The 18208-nt window shown below is 34.3% G+C and overlaps 1 protein-coding gene across 5 annotated transcripts in view; it reads right to left on the bottom strand.

The window, feature by feature from the left end:
- LOC111503762 (uncharacterized) overlaps positions 1 to 11963 on the bottom strand; it is a 55860-nt gene extending 43897 nt beyond the window's left edge. Inside the window, exons 1-2 of one of the 5 annotated variants that reach the window (XM_074180706.1) lie at positions 11945 to 11963; positions 4728 to 4777 (exon numbers count right to left, since the gene is read on the bottom strand). In XM_074180706.1, the coding sequence (XP_074036807.1) occupies positions 4728 to 4770 (43 nt within the window). In that variant the 5' untranslated portion in view covers positions 4771 to 4777; positions 11945 to 11963. Of the gene's footprint in view, positions 1 to 4727; positions 4778 to 11306; positions 11788 to 11944 lie in introns of those variants that run through there. The other 4 variants (XM_074180705.1, XM_074180704.1, XM_074180707.1 and 1 more) reach the window with 4 other exon arrangements.
- Between the last annotated feature and the right edge of the window lie 6245 nt (positions 11964 to 18208).

Genomic DNA, 18208 nt, shown 5'->3' with positions numbered 1-18208 from the left:
CCCTCTAATGCTAATGTTGTATAACTTACTAAACATAGGTCACTATTTACTGAATCAAACGCCTTAGCCAAGTCAAATAATATTGAAAGTACGTACTTTCGCTTATCGATTTCATTGTAAATAAACTCGAATTTTCTAGCAATAGCACTCTCAACTGATCTAGCTTTTCTAAAACCATGTTGATGATCGGTTAGAATCTTGTATTTTTCGAGAAACACAATAATTCTATTTGCTACTATTTTTTCAATAAGTTTAGATAGAATACACAGTAATATCGACATTGTTGCTTGATCTATTCGCTGTACGTAACCTCCTTGATATAATTCGAACTCACTTTACATGTTTTGTAACTATATTTATGTCTGTACAAGGTTTTATCAGAGAACAAATATACCAGGCGACTTAAAAATTGTGGGCAAATCTGAGTTTGAGATTCATGCAGTCAAAATTGTCACTCAAAAATTCGGTTTGAATTATCATTTCGTTATGCCCATCTTTGTTATGCCCGATAGGTACTCATAAACAAAATGGTGCTGCCTAAAGGGCAGATTCTGCCTGAATATTATTACATTCCGGCAATTTTACCTAAAAATTGTAGTCACAAGCAGTAAATATGACTGTCTATGTATGCTCTTGTCATGCTCCGACATGTGTTCCAAGAAAGTTTCCAGTCGGAACAGAATTCATTCGATAGGGCATCTGAAAATTTTCGGAGTGGTAATTATTCGGTTACACAGTTCGTGTTTATTTCCAAAAAAAGAATTATCTGTCCGCTGATCACGAATGTGAATTCAAAACGGTCTACTTTCAGAGACACAGGGTGTTTCAAATTCGATCCTCGTCATTGGGATCTCGGAAACTATGAGAGATACGAAGATGGTTAAATTTGGACAAAGTTGCGCATTTACCTGACTGACAATATGCCGTTGAGAAAGTTCTGAAATTCTGAGTATATCCGGAGATATCAGGAAAAAAAAAAGAAATTTCGGAAAATAGTTTATAGTTTTCTCTGGCTTCATTTTTCGAAGGATTCGAAAATAAATTGCACTTCCACATTGCCACTTTCTCCCTTCTACATAATGGTGTTTTCAGATTTGTTGTCCGACGTTTCGCCTTCCGGCCACCATCATCAACTTTATTTTTTCTTATGAGCGCTACATTGGATTCTTTCTGTTTTGAATAGAACCAGATTTTACCTTTTCAATGATGTATCATAAGTTATCATTTTTATTGAAAAATTGAAGATATTGAAAAAAAATTATTCTTATCATGAGAGGCTTTGACTTTGATGTTTCTAAATTCGACTTTCAATTTGTTACACTCAATGACATTTTGTTATTATACAAGTCATTGAAATTTTGGCGAAGAATGGCTTTCACGAATAATGAAAAAAGAGATATAATACAAATTTATTACAAATACGATAGAAACAGTGTTAGGAAGTAAATCACAGCAAATGCTCAAAATGCTGGCATTGTTCATGGTAACGCAACTGTGCCCTTCTTCGAATATTATTCACTGCACGATTAATTTTCCTCCTCCTCAATCTTCCGAACTCTCTAATAATGCTGTGTTGAAGGTCCTCAATATTTTGATATTCCTCTAACCATAAACTCTATTTTTCAGTGTACCCCATAAGAATGTATCCATAACACTCAAGTCTGGAGACCTTGCCCATTATTCCCTATCCATATGTCACCAAACCTTTCAGTCAGGTAATTAGATACTCGTCTGATAGTGAGTGGTGGAGCACCATCATGTTGAAACCAGATGTTAGCTATCAGCTGAAGGTAGATCATCCAAATAGACTTCGAAAATCGACATTAAAAACTGGTGATAGGTTTCTCCATTCAGAATTCCGTCAAATAAATGAGGACTCAAAATTCTATCTTTGTAAATTCCTGCCCGCACGTTAATACTAAATCGCACTTGAGGTCGAATTTCTCGGAACTGCCTGAGGTTGTTTGTGCTCCAACTGTGTTCTTTATTTCGGTTGAATATCCCACAATTCGTAAAAGTGCTTTAATCTGTCCAAATTACATTTTCCAGAAAAATCAGGTCTTCTTATTGGCCAATTACAAAATTCTAATTGCCTTTCGGGATCACCTGGATACAATTTTTGAGATATGTGTATTTTGTAACATTTTAAACCGTTTTTTTTGAGATTTCTCCAAGCTCTTGTATGACAAATATTCATTTCGGAGAAAATTTGACGTGTAGATTTCTCCGTGTTCATGTTTACTTGCAAATTATTAATTTTTATTGAAAAGGACACAATGTCTAACTTACCTCATACATACCTCATTTATTTCTCAGCTACACTTCTAATGTGAATATATTTTCATTGACTTTAAATCATCTAAAGGAACAATTCGTTTAGGCCAGTCTCAACTCCCTACACTGTAGGGTGATGGACTGATACCTATCAGAAAACAACTACTCATCTGCATATGCTGTTGGCGATACAACTACTGCAATAGATTTTCAATTATTGGAACACACTTGCAGACCGGTTTCGGGCTGTTTGGCCACTCGTCAGTGCAAGGTAGTGTCTGTCATCAACACAAAGTCGATGATTTCTGATAATTGAAAATCGAATTCCTTCAGAGTATTATTCCTCGATCTAGGCTGAAGCGGACAACAAACAACAGGTTTGTCATCGACCCATCTGCCTGTGAACAAGGTAACCAACCGCATATCCGAAATTTGCCCAATTCCTCGTATAAGGAAAGAAAACTCGAGGAATAACTTCAGTGAAGATTCCTGCACTGAAATCTGTCGGATAAAATCCATTACCCTTCGTGGTATTAGCCAGGGGAGTAGTTGTTTTCTGATGGGTGTCAGTCCATTAACCTACAGTGTGAGGAGTTGAGACTGGCCTGAACGAATTGTTCCTTTAGATGATTTGATTAATAGTCAGTCTTCAAGTATGCCCACTGACTATATGTGAAAAGTTTCATTGACTTGTTATATGGTGTATTGTCATTTGTAAAAACTAATTTGGAAATATGATGTTGACATCGAAGTCTATGAAACAATTTCTGTACATGTCTTAATACATCTTTGGATGGTCCCTAGATAATTCTTAGAACTTTCTATCAATTTTGAACATATGTGAGAGTCGTTATACCATAATTTTAATGCCAATTTTTCTGCAAATAGAAGCTGAATAAACATTAAAACTAGAAGCAACTTCAAAATTCAAAAATATTTTCACACAGAAACAAAGCATGCAAACATGCCTGTCGAGGACATAATAAATACAGTACCACTGTATTGTATGAGAAACCCCTACCTAAAATCCCACAGGTCAAACATTTCAAAAAGTATTTGAAAGGTATTTCAATTCTATAACCAACCCTGTAACATTTTTGACATTACAACGATAATCATTATCAGAAAAAAAATCCTTCTTTCAAGTGAAACTAAACAGAAAAATTTACTTTATCAAATGTTCGAATATTGAGCACCATTAACTTGAATAGGTACAATGTAATAAATGAAATTATGTTTGCTCCCTTACATTCTGAAGAATATCAGGTGTTAGCCTACCCTACAGCAATAGGTAGCTTCTTCCCGTAAATTATCTACAGTAGTTGGCCGCGTCTCGCGAACTTTTGATTTCAATCATTTCTATAAAAAAAAGTTCAGTGGAGTCAAATCGTGAGATCTGGTGTCCATTCTGTAGCACCTCTTCTTCCAATCCATCGACCCGGAAAGGTATTATCGAGGAATTGTCGCACTGGTACTACGTAATGAAGAGGAGTGTCATCTTGTTGAAATTCTCAATAGAATATCTAACTGTATGACGTTGTTATTGAATATTCAGCTGATTGTAATATGCTTCGCCAATATGAGATCATAGGCTTTCACTGCCGAAGTCATGATTTAAGAGAACAGAATTGGGTCTAGTAGGTCATTGTCAAATGGAACCGAGAATACCAAAAGTTTCGTCTGCTACTGCGGCAGACAACATCAGTGGCATATGCGTTTGGTTCGTGATTATTTCCCTATACTCTTGTGGTATTCCGTGATTTTTTCCGAATTTTCTTTCCTCTTTTAGAACCTCACGTGATTATTTAAACAGAATCCACTTTCCATTGCAAACTACGAGCGTTTATTGAGACTCTCACCAAATAAAACTCTACTTCTTAACGAAGTTATTTATAGAAATGTCTTTCAAGTCCATGGCGCGGGTGAAACTCTGCCAAAACTCTTACAAGGCCCTGTTCCCTGCAAGGAAATCAGTAGTAGTTTCATGCTTCTAGGCCAGTATGGCCGAAGAATTCTGACTGAAGAATAAATACAGTGAGTAATAAAATAGTTCGTTTAAAATTCGAAAAATTCGAACCCCTCTTGCAGGATCAGATAGGGATATCAGATGCTTATTCTCTTTGGGGCTTTGTACACGAGATGAAGTTGAAGCTGAGTATGAAGCTTCAACCAAACTTCAACCGTTCCATACTGAGATGTGGATTATATATTAGCGGTATGAATTTGGTAAAATCAATTGGGGACCAGCAAAAGGGACAAACTCGCATTGAATGATTATTTATCATCAATTAATTTCAGAGATTTCCTTCTGTTGGACAAAAAGAAGGATTAGCACGGATGACCTCTGTGGGTATATCAGATATCAGTCAGGATAGTACTTAGTTGTTTTTTAAATTGCATTCGAAGTATTTATTTTCCGAATAAAAATATTTTCAATTCATAATTTCACTTACCAGTGGAGGCAGACGCCGCATCTACATTCGAAGAAGTGAGCATGGTATGACTGAAAAAGAAAATAATACTAAGGATAAACTTTTCAACAACGCCCGTTTCAAGTTAGAAAGATATATATACAGTGCTAGTCAAAAGTCCCCTCCCCCCCTCGTATCTTTTGAACGGATATACTTATAATAATGAAATTTGGAGTGTGGAAATAAACGGATGTAGGCTTCTTAACTGGTCATAACAGGTGACGCAATAGTCATAAATGACGTCACAAGGCCACTGTGACCAAAAATTTTTAATGGGACCCTATGGCAAGTGACAGCTCGTTTGAAAGGTATTGAAAATACCTATTCAGTCATACCAATTTTGTTTGGGTTTCGGCTGATTTTGATTGATAAATTGAAGAAATACGAAAATTATAGTTTCGCATTTAATTAATACAGATTTAAGAACCAGTTCTTATAATAAGTGTTCAAAATGTGCTCCATCTACTTCCTGGCAGTAATGCATCCTATTGCTAAACTCTTGTCGTACTCGTCCCAGTGTGTCAGCGGAAATTGCCCTACATTCTTCAACAATTCGTTGTTTCAGAATGGCAATACTGTCAGGTGCTGTAGCGTAAACCTTAGATTTCAAGTACCCCCATAGAAAAAAATCTAATGGTGTAAGGTCCGGTGACCGAGCTGGCCATTCGATCGAACCTCGTCGTCCAATCCATCTACCACGATATTCTTCATCTAGGTAACGTCTTACTGCACCGTAATAGTGCGCAGGAGCACCATCTTGTTGAAACGTTATTTCCAAGTTGTCGAATTCATCTGGATTATCTTCTAGAATTTCAAGAATTAACGCCTCAATATCAGTTTGTAACATCTCCAGATACAATTCACCGGTTAAGTTAGCATTGAGAAAAAGAGGCCCAACTATGTGGTTTCCCAAAATACCTGCCCAAACATTTACTTTTTCTGGAAATTGAGTATGTTTTTCACGAAAGATGTGAGGATTTGTGTCACTCCAATACCTCACATTTTGAGTGTTAACATTTCCATTGAGAAAGAAAGTACTTTCGTCACTAAAACAAATTGTCTGTATGTAGCCTGGTTGTTGGTTCATTTTATCGGACATAGTTTCACAGAATTCTAGTCTTCGGTCGGGGTCATCATCTGAAAGTTGGTGCACCATTTTTAATTTGTATGGATGAAATTTGTTTTTAGCCAACACCCTATGTACTGTCCTTTGACTGACTTCACAGATAGACGCAACTTGGGCTGTGGAAGAAGTAGGGTTCACTACCATTTCTCCAAGTATGTCAATTTTTTTGTCATCACTAATTGTTGGTCGACCAGATCGTTTGGCATCTTGAACACTACCTGATGCTTCAAACTTCCGAAGAAGCTCCCTCAAATAAACCCTCGATATAGGGCGATCGGGGTACCTCTCATTAAACAGTCGTTCCGCTGCATGGAAATTGTTTCTACATTCACCAATTATTAAGATAGCTGCTACTTTGTCGGCTACAGTACGTACCATTTTGCCTATGTAAACACTTAAACGTCTCGTTAAACAATAGCTTAGGTAAATTTTCAAGGTATAAACACTTTTGACAAGTAGATAATTCAAACACGTCAACCTTTTTGACAATGAACCAGAGGCGTACTTTAAAATCTTTATTAATTAAATGCGAAACAATAATTTTCGTATTTCTTCAATTTATCAATCAAAATCAGCCGAAACCCAAACAAAATTGGTATGACTGAATAGGTATTTTCAATACCTTTCAAACGAGCTGTCACTTGCCATAGGGTCCCATTTAAAATTTTTGGTCACAGTGGCCTTGTGACGTCATTTATGACTATTGCGTCACCTGTTGTGACCAGTTAAGAAGCCTACATCCGTTTATTTCCACCCTCCAAATTTCATTATTATAAGTATACCCGTTCCAAAGATATGAGGGGGGGAGGGGACTTTTGACTAGCACTGTACATATATATATATATATATATATATATATATTGAAATTCCATACGTGCTATTCGTGAAATATTTCTACAATGCATTCTACAAATATAATTAATTTGGCATAAGCATCTGGTTTAATCGGTTAATCGAATTGCACCTGGTATTTCATTCTAATTTTCATGATATATAAGTATAATATCTGTTTAAAAATCTGTTTTTCCGTTTAACCAGTTATCGCACCCCTACGAACGACAACCCTCAGAAGTCGAAACTTGTGCGAGCTAAGGATTAACGAGGTCTTACCTTTTTAACGTGTGATTCCTAATACGGGTTAGACGATAGCAAGTGAAAATCGATTGTTCAGGCTAGGGCGTGAGCCACCAACCAACAAGGCGGTGTATAAAATATATGAATTATTTAGGGATATAAAAATTATTCCTGTAGTTGGTTGATTCTAAAGGTCATGAAACCTTGTTAAATTTGGACCATTGTTTTTGTTAAACCCTTTGAAGATATATACAAATAAAACTAGTAACTGAAAATAGTTCATTTTGACTTAGTATTTTGGAATATAGTAGTAGTATCTGCTGCACAGTGCGGACTGAGAGTGCGTTTATGTTAGAGCCGTGATAAACGACAAGAGCGGCGATACAAAAGACCTTCCGAATTATTTTTCAGTGCATTATCCACACCATTATTATCTGTTTTTTTTTACTTATTTTATTAAATACTGCTTTGACCGTTCTGTAAGATATTTTTCTCCATCAGATAGACAATCAGTTTACTACCTTCGATATCGATATCGGTTTGGCAAAAGTCAACCCTTAAGGGCAAAAAGGGAACTTACCCCCCTGATTATACTTAGATACTTGAGGAAACTTATACCTGTTTATTCAAATAAATCTACTACGAAGGGAAGAAAAGGGATCAGGACCTTTTCATGATTTGAAAAAGCTCGTAAACTTGGCTCGAGAGCTTCCGGATCGGGCACGAATATATGAGGCTCGGCTCGAGCTTGGCTCGTGAAAAATTCTGCGGCTCGAGCTCGGATACTCACTCGGTAGGTACAGTTATCTCCTGTTTATTCAAATAAATCTACTACGAAGGGAAGAAAAGGGATCAGGACCTTTTCATGGTTTGAAAAAGCTCGTAAACTTGGCTCGAGAGCTTCCGGATCGGGCACGAATATATGAGGCTCGGCTTGAGCTTGGCTCGTGAAAAATTCTGCGGCTCGAGCTCGGATACTCACTCGGTAGGTACAGTTATCTCCTTGGCGATGTCGGGTAGTTTTATTATAGAAGCAGAGTCTTCGAACTGAAACTACAGATGTGCGATTGGCTTGTGTTGATGAATATGTTTGTTTTTGCCCTATTTTTCAGTTGCTTCATTTTCAATTCATATACAGCCACCATGTACTAGTCGATCATTTTTCTAAGTATTCAGTTCTACCCTAGTATATCACGCAGTTAGCGTTGGCTCTTGTTGATTATGGAGTTTTTATTATGAATACACTGACCTATCACTTGATGAAAATTATTGACAGTATCCACAGTAATTATACAATTTTTACAGTATTGATTTAATTCAAGACACGTTTCACTACACGGCAGCTTCATCATCAGTTGAGCAGATAAATCAAACTACTCTACAATGTATTTTTATAACAGTAGGTAACTACAAAACTCAATTAGATAAATGATTGATTCTGGATGAATAGGTAAATTTGAAAAAATCAATTGAATTAATAAAATTAAACAGATAATATATGAAATTGTTAATATTGGCATTTTATGCCAGAAACAATTGAATTAAAAGAATTGAATTGTTTCTCAAAATCTATCTGTGTTGCTAGAATTAATCATTTATCTGAGTTAGGTTTTGGCAATAATTAACATTTTTCTAGAATATCTGTTTTCCTAGAAGTAATACTGTATTGTAACTGTTTTTTTTTTGAAAACTATCTCTCTTAACAAAATTTATCATTTACCTAATTACATATTGTAATTACCTATAATACAATATATAAAAGGCATTGAAGATTTCGATGTATACCAGTCCAACTGATGAAGCATTAGTGTAGAGAAACGTGTCACGAATAGAATTTATATAAGTAGTGAAAATTGTATTATTATTATCGTGGATGCAGTTTTCATTTTCAATTATCGTTTTTCATAGTTTGATATTAATTCGTTTCAAACATCCATTAGGTACTTCGTTTTTTTTTGTAATTATAATTGTATATATTTTGATTGATGCAACTAGTTTCCCTTTATTTTCAATGTTTTAATATTAACATTTGTTCACAAAAAGGACTTGAAACTTTAATAACTAATTATTAAATGCGAGCGCTTTCGTAATCAGACTGTGCTATCATCTTCATGGCTTCACTCGAACTGAACGTTTTATCTTCTTGTTTGTTTTTTATACGGTTGGAACGCCTTAGTGCAGGTATTTGTCCTTTCCTTTCATCCGGATATCTCTTTAAATTTGCCTGGTAATATCCTTTGTGTTGGTGTTTCTCTAGGTTCATTGTTTCTAGGAATTCACATTCCTAGAAGCATATATATGCGTGAGGTCAATCCCATTGAGGATAATAGCACAGAACACGGATCAGCATATTCCTATCCGTGAGAACCTTAGATTTTATATATATATATATATATATATATATATATATATATATATATATATATATATATATATATATATATATATATACAGAGATATAAATATTACCGAGTGTGTATGATATAAATCAAAAGGGGAAAATTCGTGGACAGAACACTCAAAAAAATAGGGGCAAACCGCGGACACGTGTTTCTGGCTATTGGCCTCATCAGCGCGGTGCAGCCAATTGCAAAGATGGACAACAACTGGTTACCAAAAATGAAAAACATCACATATGCACGGTGTCACCAACAGGAGCTAACCGCACATTTGTGGTTTCAATTAGAAGACCTAGAATTCCCAGGCATCATCTAACATCACCACGTAGGCAGCTATAGCTACCTGCGTGACTTCCGGGTCCAGGATATAAATACAGAGATATAAATATTAACGAGTGTGTATGATATAAATCAAAAGGGGAAAATGCGTGGACAGAACACTCAAAAAATAGGTTTATTTTGATTTTGATTTATATCATACACACTCGTTAATATTTATATCTCTGTATTTATATCCTGGACCCGGAAGTCACGCAGGTAGCTATAGCTGCCTACGTGGTGATGTTAGATGATGCCTGGGAATTCTAGGTCTTCTAATTGAAACCACAAATGTGCGGTTAGCTCCTGTTGGTGACACCGTGCATATGTGATGTTTTTCATTTTTGGTAACCAGTTGTTGTCCATCTTTGCAATTGGCTGCACCGCGCTGATGAGGCCAATAGCCAGAAACACGTGTCCGCGGTTTGCCCCTATTTTTTTGAGTGTTCTGTCCACGAATTTTCCCCTTTTGATATATATATATATATATATATATATATATATATATATATATATATATATATATATATATATATATAAATATAATTTTTTATCCATGAATAAAAAATACTGACTTGAATAATCTCAGTCAGTCAAATTTATACTTATTTATTTAAATTAGATAATGATAGTCGAAGAAAGAAATAGTATTTCATCCAGTATGTAACTGACTGATTGTAAAACTAATTATTATTTTTATGTTATCAACAAATAATTGTCATTTATTGATTCATGCCAAAATTAACTTGCAAATTATTTTTCATTCGATTTGCTGGTAATTTTTTATATTAATCTCATGTTGAGTAAGTTATATATGTAACGTTTTATACATATAGCTCATGGCTTTACATTTTAGTCAATTTTTATACGATTGGAATCTTATCTTGTTAACTTGTATTTTTTTGTAACTCTAATTTATCTACAAGCATTTTTTAGAAACTATATTGACGAATCTTATCCTCTCAAACATATTTTAGAAATTGTATTGACGTGTCTAAAAACTGTGTGTTTCTTGAGACTAATAAAATTATTATTATATATTATGCTTGAAATTGGCTTCAAAATGGGAACCAAAACGTCGAACACAAAATTCCAGACGCGGTTCAAGAAGATAGGATGGATATACTTTTTGAAGATCCCTGTATTACACTTCTTCAATTTAAAACATATTCTGATCAGATTATTAATAATTTAGCGATGTCGGTAAGTGAATACTTATAACGTAAAACCTAGGTGATTTGAAAATAATATACCTAATATTCAATTAAAATTGCCCCTGTATAAATATATAATACGTAATGAGGTTTTCACGTGTGCCAGCGGTTTTATTAAAAAAATTAAGTAATCGATACTAACCAGTAAAATAATTAAAATGATTCGGTCTTTGAAAACCAACTATTGCAATCAAATTACTATGCCTAATCAAAACTACAAAAAATGACAGATTAATCTACTTCCACACTACAAACTAATCATGATTATAGCCATGTCGTTATGATAATTGGGTACAAGCAAACAATACATTTACATACATTCTATATTCTACTTTAGCATAGTGAGAAATTACTTAGGCATTAGGTACTATACTAGATAAAACAAATATTAATTAAAAACGTAGTACATAAAAAATATCATTCATGATACCTTGTACATTGCGTCAAATCATATCGAAAAACAGTGTTATCCTATTGCGCAAGATGCTAGATTTGAAACGACCATAAATACTCACAAGCATTGTTAACTGTAATGTGCAGACAACACTGTCTGGCTATTTTGCTTGAATTTCACCACTGCTGCTTCAGTTTAGTGATTAAAATGTCACTAAATATCTCACTAACACAATATACCAATCAAACAGGAAACGAATCAGTACGCCCGGCGTAATAATTCGATATATTTTACGTGAATTGACTGAAATTCTGCAGCACACAAACTTTCTACACACGGCTAGTCAGTTCAGAAACCCAGTATAGTGACTGTGAACAACTGTTTGGCGACTGTGAGGGGCAAAGGACGCTCTAACTCCGCTCCGAGGGGGAAGGGACGGTAGTAGGCTGTGGTTGTATGGGTTATAGCGCAGCCGAAACCATTTAAAACCATTCGAGGAGGGGAAGGTATAATGAAACTCGTGAAACTCTCTTTGTTCGAGAACGTGAAACCGGTGAAACTCTGTTGGGCGGTTCGCCTAGCAACAGCACGGATTCGGTCGGTGAGGTTGGGAGGAAAGAGGGGGGTTTATGCTGCATAACAAACAATATAAATGGAAATCAGATACTGCTTACCTCCGTGAATTGGAGATGTGGGAATACTTGTTTACAATTCATCACTGTAGCATTTTTAAAAGAGTTTAATTGGTTGAGCTCGTATCAACGAATGAAGCACGATGTTTACAAATTGTATGCTTATTAGAAATCGATAACAACATTCTATTGAGACAGAGGTTATCGTTTGAAAAATGTTTGATAATAGAATAAGCAAATAGTTACAACTATGTATGTAGACTTTGAAGAAGGGTAATAAAGTAATATACCTATACCTAATTAATAATAAATCACTTCTCTTGGCTTGGTGAATTATTAATTTCAAGGCCGTTAGAGATACATAAACTCATTAGACTTGAAGTTCTAGGGATTTACTGTTCAGATACACTTTCTACCTGCACCGACCTTTTCTTTCAAACGAATAAAAAGGACAAGGTTTTAGGAACATTCTAAAGGACGTTTATTTCATCTTTCAAAGATATTTGAAAATTGTTGTGGTTATTTGTATTACTACCTTATCATCACTGAAACCTTGAATATATTAATAACTACAATTGAGGTATGAAAATGAACTAATTGAATGAAATAGGGATAAATTTAACGCTTTCAACTTCACCATCCCCACTTCAGAAGTAGGCAGGTAGCTAATTTCATTTAAAATCAATTAGGTGTCACTAATGTATTAGTAATTTATATTACTAGGAAAATCGGATTTCTCTTACAGTTCTGGAACTGTAAGGACTTGCAAATTAATACAAATAACAAAGTAACGTTAGATTGTTTGAAAGGTAGAACTGGAATTTCTGCTATAAATTCAAAACAAGCACTGTTCCCAAACACCAGAACTACAACACTTTCTTGACGCGCGTTTCACCAACCAAGTTGGCATCATCAGGAGATGAAGTACACTGTCTACTCCATCTCCTGAAGACACTTGTATTATTTTGATTTGTCATTATTCGTTAGAAATACAATTTTCAAGTTGGCGTTTTGTTTTATTCTGCACACAAAATCTGAAGATGTCAAAATCAACGATGTTATTGTTACATGGACAAGCAACCCAACACTTAGCCGTTAGGTATTATATAGAATTCCCGTTATGGGGAGGCGCGTGTTAAAATCGGGAAGGTGGATATTACCATTTAAAAACTATTGAGTATTTAATTAAGAATTTTTCGCGAGATTTTCACTGGGCAGTTTACAAAACCGCAACACGTGTTTCGCTATACGATAGCTTCTTCAAACGTTTAGTGCAGATATCACAATATAGTGTTGAATGGATTTTTATCAAGTATCAGCCAATTCCAACATAAAACTGTGATGAAACTTTCATATTTACATATTGATTACTACTGAATTTTAGCTGAAAATTTAAATTCAGTAGGGTCACTTCTCCAATTAGAATGGATTAGGGTCGGAGTTGGTTCTGAGTTGATCTAGGTCACTATCTTGGAAGATAAATAATATTATTTTTATTGTTTTGAGAGTCTGATTATAATTTGTTTGTACAAACCTGATTACGATAAGTTAAAGTAATCATAAAGATCAAAGTTTAATTTTAGTGATGATGTTTTTCTTAACTACATCGAGTTCAATATATTTTCATAGTAGTGGTACCTACTCAATACAACAAAATGTCAACTGAACATAAAACATATATAAATAAATAAGCGGGTATTTCTATGGAAACACAATTTTTGGAATGAAACTAATAAAAGTGAAGCAATCGTACCATTCAAAGAATTTGAAAAAATAGAACTGAAGAGAAATAATAATTATGAGTCTCGCTGAACAAATTATCGATCGAAAACAAAATCCGAAGTTGTATTTTTTTCATGACTCAACTATCAATACGCTAGAGTTAGAGTTACAATTTTGTGTGAATCATTGAACAAAGTAATTACTCAGCTTCTGATCAAAGAGAAATCTTTCACGGCCAGAGACAATTGTGTCAAAACTGTCTGTTAACAGATGACTGACATTTTGTCTACGAATGCGGTAGGCATTATCCAAAGCGATGAGGCAACTGGAATATGTCCTCATAATGTTTCTGATTAAGAATGTTTTCATTTTAGAAGTCTAAGATTGCTACAAATGTAAAACTTTTGTATTATCTTTTAATAAAGCCCACTTCTTTCAAATTAATAAAAAAATATTCTTTTTTTAAGTTGGTGCCGAAAATTTTAGAAAAAATTGAAATAACGAATGAAACGATTCTATGCTAAGGCTCATGGCCAACAAAATACGCTTTTTTTTTGATTGAACGTAAAAATTTGGCCTCGACCCAAAATAAAAACCAAATCATTCTTCAGGTATTATCATCTAGGCAGGGCCGTAGCGAAAAGAAATACCGGTGGGGGGAGAGGGAATCCAAATTTTCCCAACCCCACCAGCACAATTTCCCAACTTTCGAAAAAATGAAAGCCGAGGGATTACTTCTATAATATAATAATTTTCTTACTTAGCTATCCAAAGATTGGCTGAATGCTTATGCCTGTTAGGGTATGCACAAACAAAAATGAGTTTTGGTAATTATAAAAATAATAATGGGAATTATTCTACTTTGGACCAAGGTCCTTGGTCATTCACCATATACAGGAATATTCAATACAAATGAAAGGAAACAACACTTAAATAATATTGTGCTTATTGTTTTCTACTATTATTTTTTCTATTTTCACGGCCCGAAATTTCCCAACTTTTCCAAGTCAAAAAAACAGCGAAAAGTTGTGAATTTTGTAAAATTGTCACTTCAAAATTTGTGGACTGTTCAGGACTGTTATCTTACTTGGGACAAATTGAACTTTTTTGAAGTTTTCAAACAACTCAGAATTTCAAAGTATGGGATCTCCAAGTTATGCATATTGGGAAATCCCAACCTTCTCCTGGTTCTTTCCCTTTTTTTATTACCTCTCCCTTTCTTTTCTCTCATTTTTATTTTTTTATTTCTATTCATTTTTTTACTATTATTTTTTTCTATCTTCACGGCCCAAAATTTCCCAACTTTTTCACAAGTTGAAAAAGCAGCCCCCCCCCATGGCGTCAGCCCTGCATCTAGGTCATGGTCTAGGTCTGTTCATCAGGCAACTTCGCATATAGTGTGATAAGCCACGTCAAAAAATATTTTTGTACAACTGTCATTAAAAGTGACATTTTTAATGGTTGTCAAGAGTATTAAAAGATGACGTTTACAAAAGTAGCGTGTTAGTGTTGAAAGTATTTTAAACACAATTTTTTTCAAGCAAATAGCAATAAACAAAACATAATTATTCAATTTTCAAGGAAGTTTAATTATGGACAATAGATATTGATACAATTAAATTATGTTACAAATGTATTATATACATTAATTACATTTTTATTATTATTATTTATGAACATTAATATGAAAAATACAATTAGAACAACTGCTGATATTAATACCTTGCGATGTTGAAGAGCATTGTAATATATTTGAACTAGTTGAGTCGACAATTACATGGACATTTTAACATTTCATTCTTGCAATAGCCTTTCTATACGAAATAGATTGATTCATGTAACCCTCCAGCTACTGTTGTAGACTCCCATCCTCCGTGCTTCTTAATATCTGTTATATTTACTCCTGATTGTGCTAGTAAAGAAGCAGAGGACCTTCTGATAGAGTATCTGTATATTCCTTTGGTTCCGAGAGGTTCAAAAACTCAGTAATGGTAGAAAAGCATTTTTCCAATGATTTATCCATTAATTTAATGTCTTGTCTAAATGGCACAGCTCTTCACGCCGGCAGGCTCCATATATTACAAAAATAGTAGCCACTTTTATCATCAAATATTTTTCATCTGGCGCCTCATTTATAAACCTCTGGACTTGTTCAAACGTAAGAGTTTTTGATTTTTTGAGCCTATAACTTTCATTTTTCCGCTTTAAGAATGCTATTAACTTGAAATATTTGCTTGTGTATTAACACCACTTTTAACGAGCACACTCGACTTTATCATCGAAAAGTTGCTCCACAAAGGCTAAGAAGACGGTTTCGCTGAAATTTCCTTCAACGTTTTTAAGTCTACACCAGCTAAGAAAATTAGAATATGCGATGTCGTACTGCTGAGCCGATTTTTTTTGTAACAATTCAAATAAATCTCTTTGCAGCGTCTTCAATATCATCAGGAACACACAATTCCTCACTATTGTTCTTTATTAGGTACGTAAGACATTAAACACCAGCAAGAACTTTAAATGTGTTCGTGAAATTCCTCAACTCGCTACGATCGTTTCGCAAACTTTTTCACTCACAAAATAAAACCTTATTTTCACCACTCATATCATAAATAGCTATTTCGTTTGTCAAGAAAACACCTGTTTTGAAAATCTTTTAATAAAGTTCCCTGGGGAATCAACGGTAGAGGGAATATTGCAATAAAAACTGTATGTACATGTTGCTAATTGCTTTATCAATATATTTTTTTCACGAATTTTTCTAATTTTGTTTTTCTCGGGAAAAGTCCTATTCGCGATGTTCGATTATATTGGTTTCACACAAAGAGGTAATTACGTCAAAATACATTTAATTAAGGCTGTCGAGGATGTTAAACCGAAAAGAAAAACTGTCTACAAGTGGCACTACTACAAGTGGAACTACTACAAAAACTTTCAGTGGAACTTCTACAAGGTGCCAGAATCGACAATTAATGACAGAGTAGAAGAAAAACATATGAAAATAAGTGGTGTGCCAACTATGTTGACTAGTGAAGAGGAATATGTAAGTTTGGAAATACGAACTGCTGCGTAGTGATGAGGGTTTCCATTATCATTATTAGATACTGAAATCATTGAATGAATGAATGAATGAATACGTTTATTTAGGAAATCCTAATATACATACAATAATAATAATAATAATATACAATAATAATATGTCCTTGAACAACAATAGTCAAGAGCTTCTTTTTGAATGTTGAAAAAACAAGTTCTATGGTTGGATGAATTTTCATAACGGTAAAAAAACTTACTGAACGATTGGCTCGGAATATTGAAAGATGTAAAGAGAAGTTAATAGTGAATCTGTAACAAGTTATCTCGAACATCTTAAAGTTATACTTGAAATAAAGTAGTTAGTATTTGAGACCGGCTTTTTCAATCATGAATGAAGGATAGCACTTGGAGATAACTTAACATACTGTAGTTCTGTTTATTCATGAAATAAAGAGGGTAGTACCTGAGAATACTTCAACATGTGCTTCAAAATTGTATCATGCCTATGATTGGCAAACTCTAATGCGTTATCAACTGATTTACGTTTCAGCAAGATGGGGCATCACCTCATTATGACAGGCCCACTAGATCACCTGATATGACGCTCTTAAATTTTTATTCTTCTTGACATATAAAATATACAGAACATTTTCTGAAATATCCCTTGGTATACATAGTATCAATAGTACATACTTGATTTTTCTTGTCAGATGCCCCGTTCGTTGGTCAATTTCTTATAATATCTTATTTTTCCATTTATATTTAAATAGATCAATTCCAGAGATTTGGAAAAAAAATCATGTTTTAGTTGACGAACTTTCGTAAGTATATATCTCTAAATATATATAACTCAAAGATGACTGAATGACTGACATAGTGATCTATCAAAGCACAGCCCAAACCACTGGACGAATCGGGCTGAAATTTGGCATGCAGGTAGATGTTATGACGTAGGCATCCGCTAAGAAAGGATTTCGATCAATTCTACCCCCAAGGGGATAAAATAGGGGATAAAAGTTTGAATGAAGCTTTGTCAATTTTAAACCGATCGGGGTGATACTTTGCATGCATAAAGCTACTATGACGTAGGTATCCCCTAAGAAAGCATTTTGATAAAATCCACCCCTAAGGGATAAAATAAGGGATGATGGAGGATGTAAATTAGTTTGAACCTATCAGTACCTAATGGAACGAATAAATTTAGACGAACAAAATACTTTTTAGTTCTAAATGTTAAAAATAGATGGCGTCAGTAGTATTTTAAAACGCGCTATCGTTGTATTTTCACTGATTTACATATATATACCCGATCATGAGTGGCCTCCGTATCTAATAGTATATAAGTACTATACATAAATATTTCAAGCGGATTATATTTGACGATTTTGGCTGTTCTTTTCTTGGCATATTTTGGATTGCATTTGCTTCGTTTCGGTTTAGTAGTTTTGGTTGTAACCAAATACAAAGCAGAGTCTATAGACTCTGCTTTGTATTTGGCATTTGTTTTGTTTTCGTTTGGTTTAAGTATAGGTTTTGTCGGTTAGACTTTTT

The sequence above is a fragment of the Leptinotarsa decemlineata genome, unplaced genomic scaffold (genome assembly GCF_025532065.1).
Source record: "Leptinotarsa decemlineata unplaced genomic scaffold, Ldec_3_MD MMD2_tig00026299_RagTag_RagTag, whole genome shotgun sequence".
Lineage (NCBI taxonomy): Eukaryota > Metazoa > Arthropoda > Insecta > Coleoptera > Chrysomelidae > Leptinotarsa > Leptinotarsa decemlineata.
This window is presented reverse-complemented; position numbering and strand designations above follow the sequence as displayed.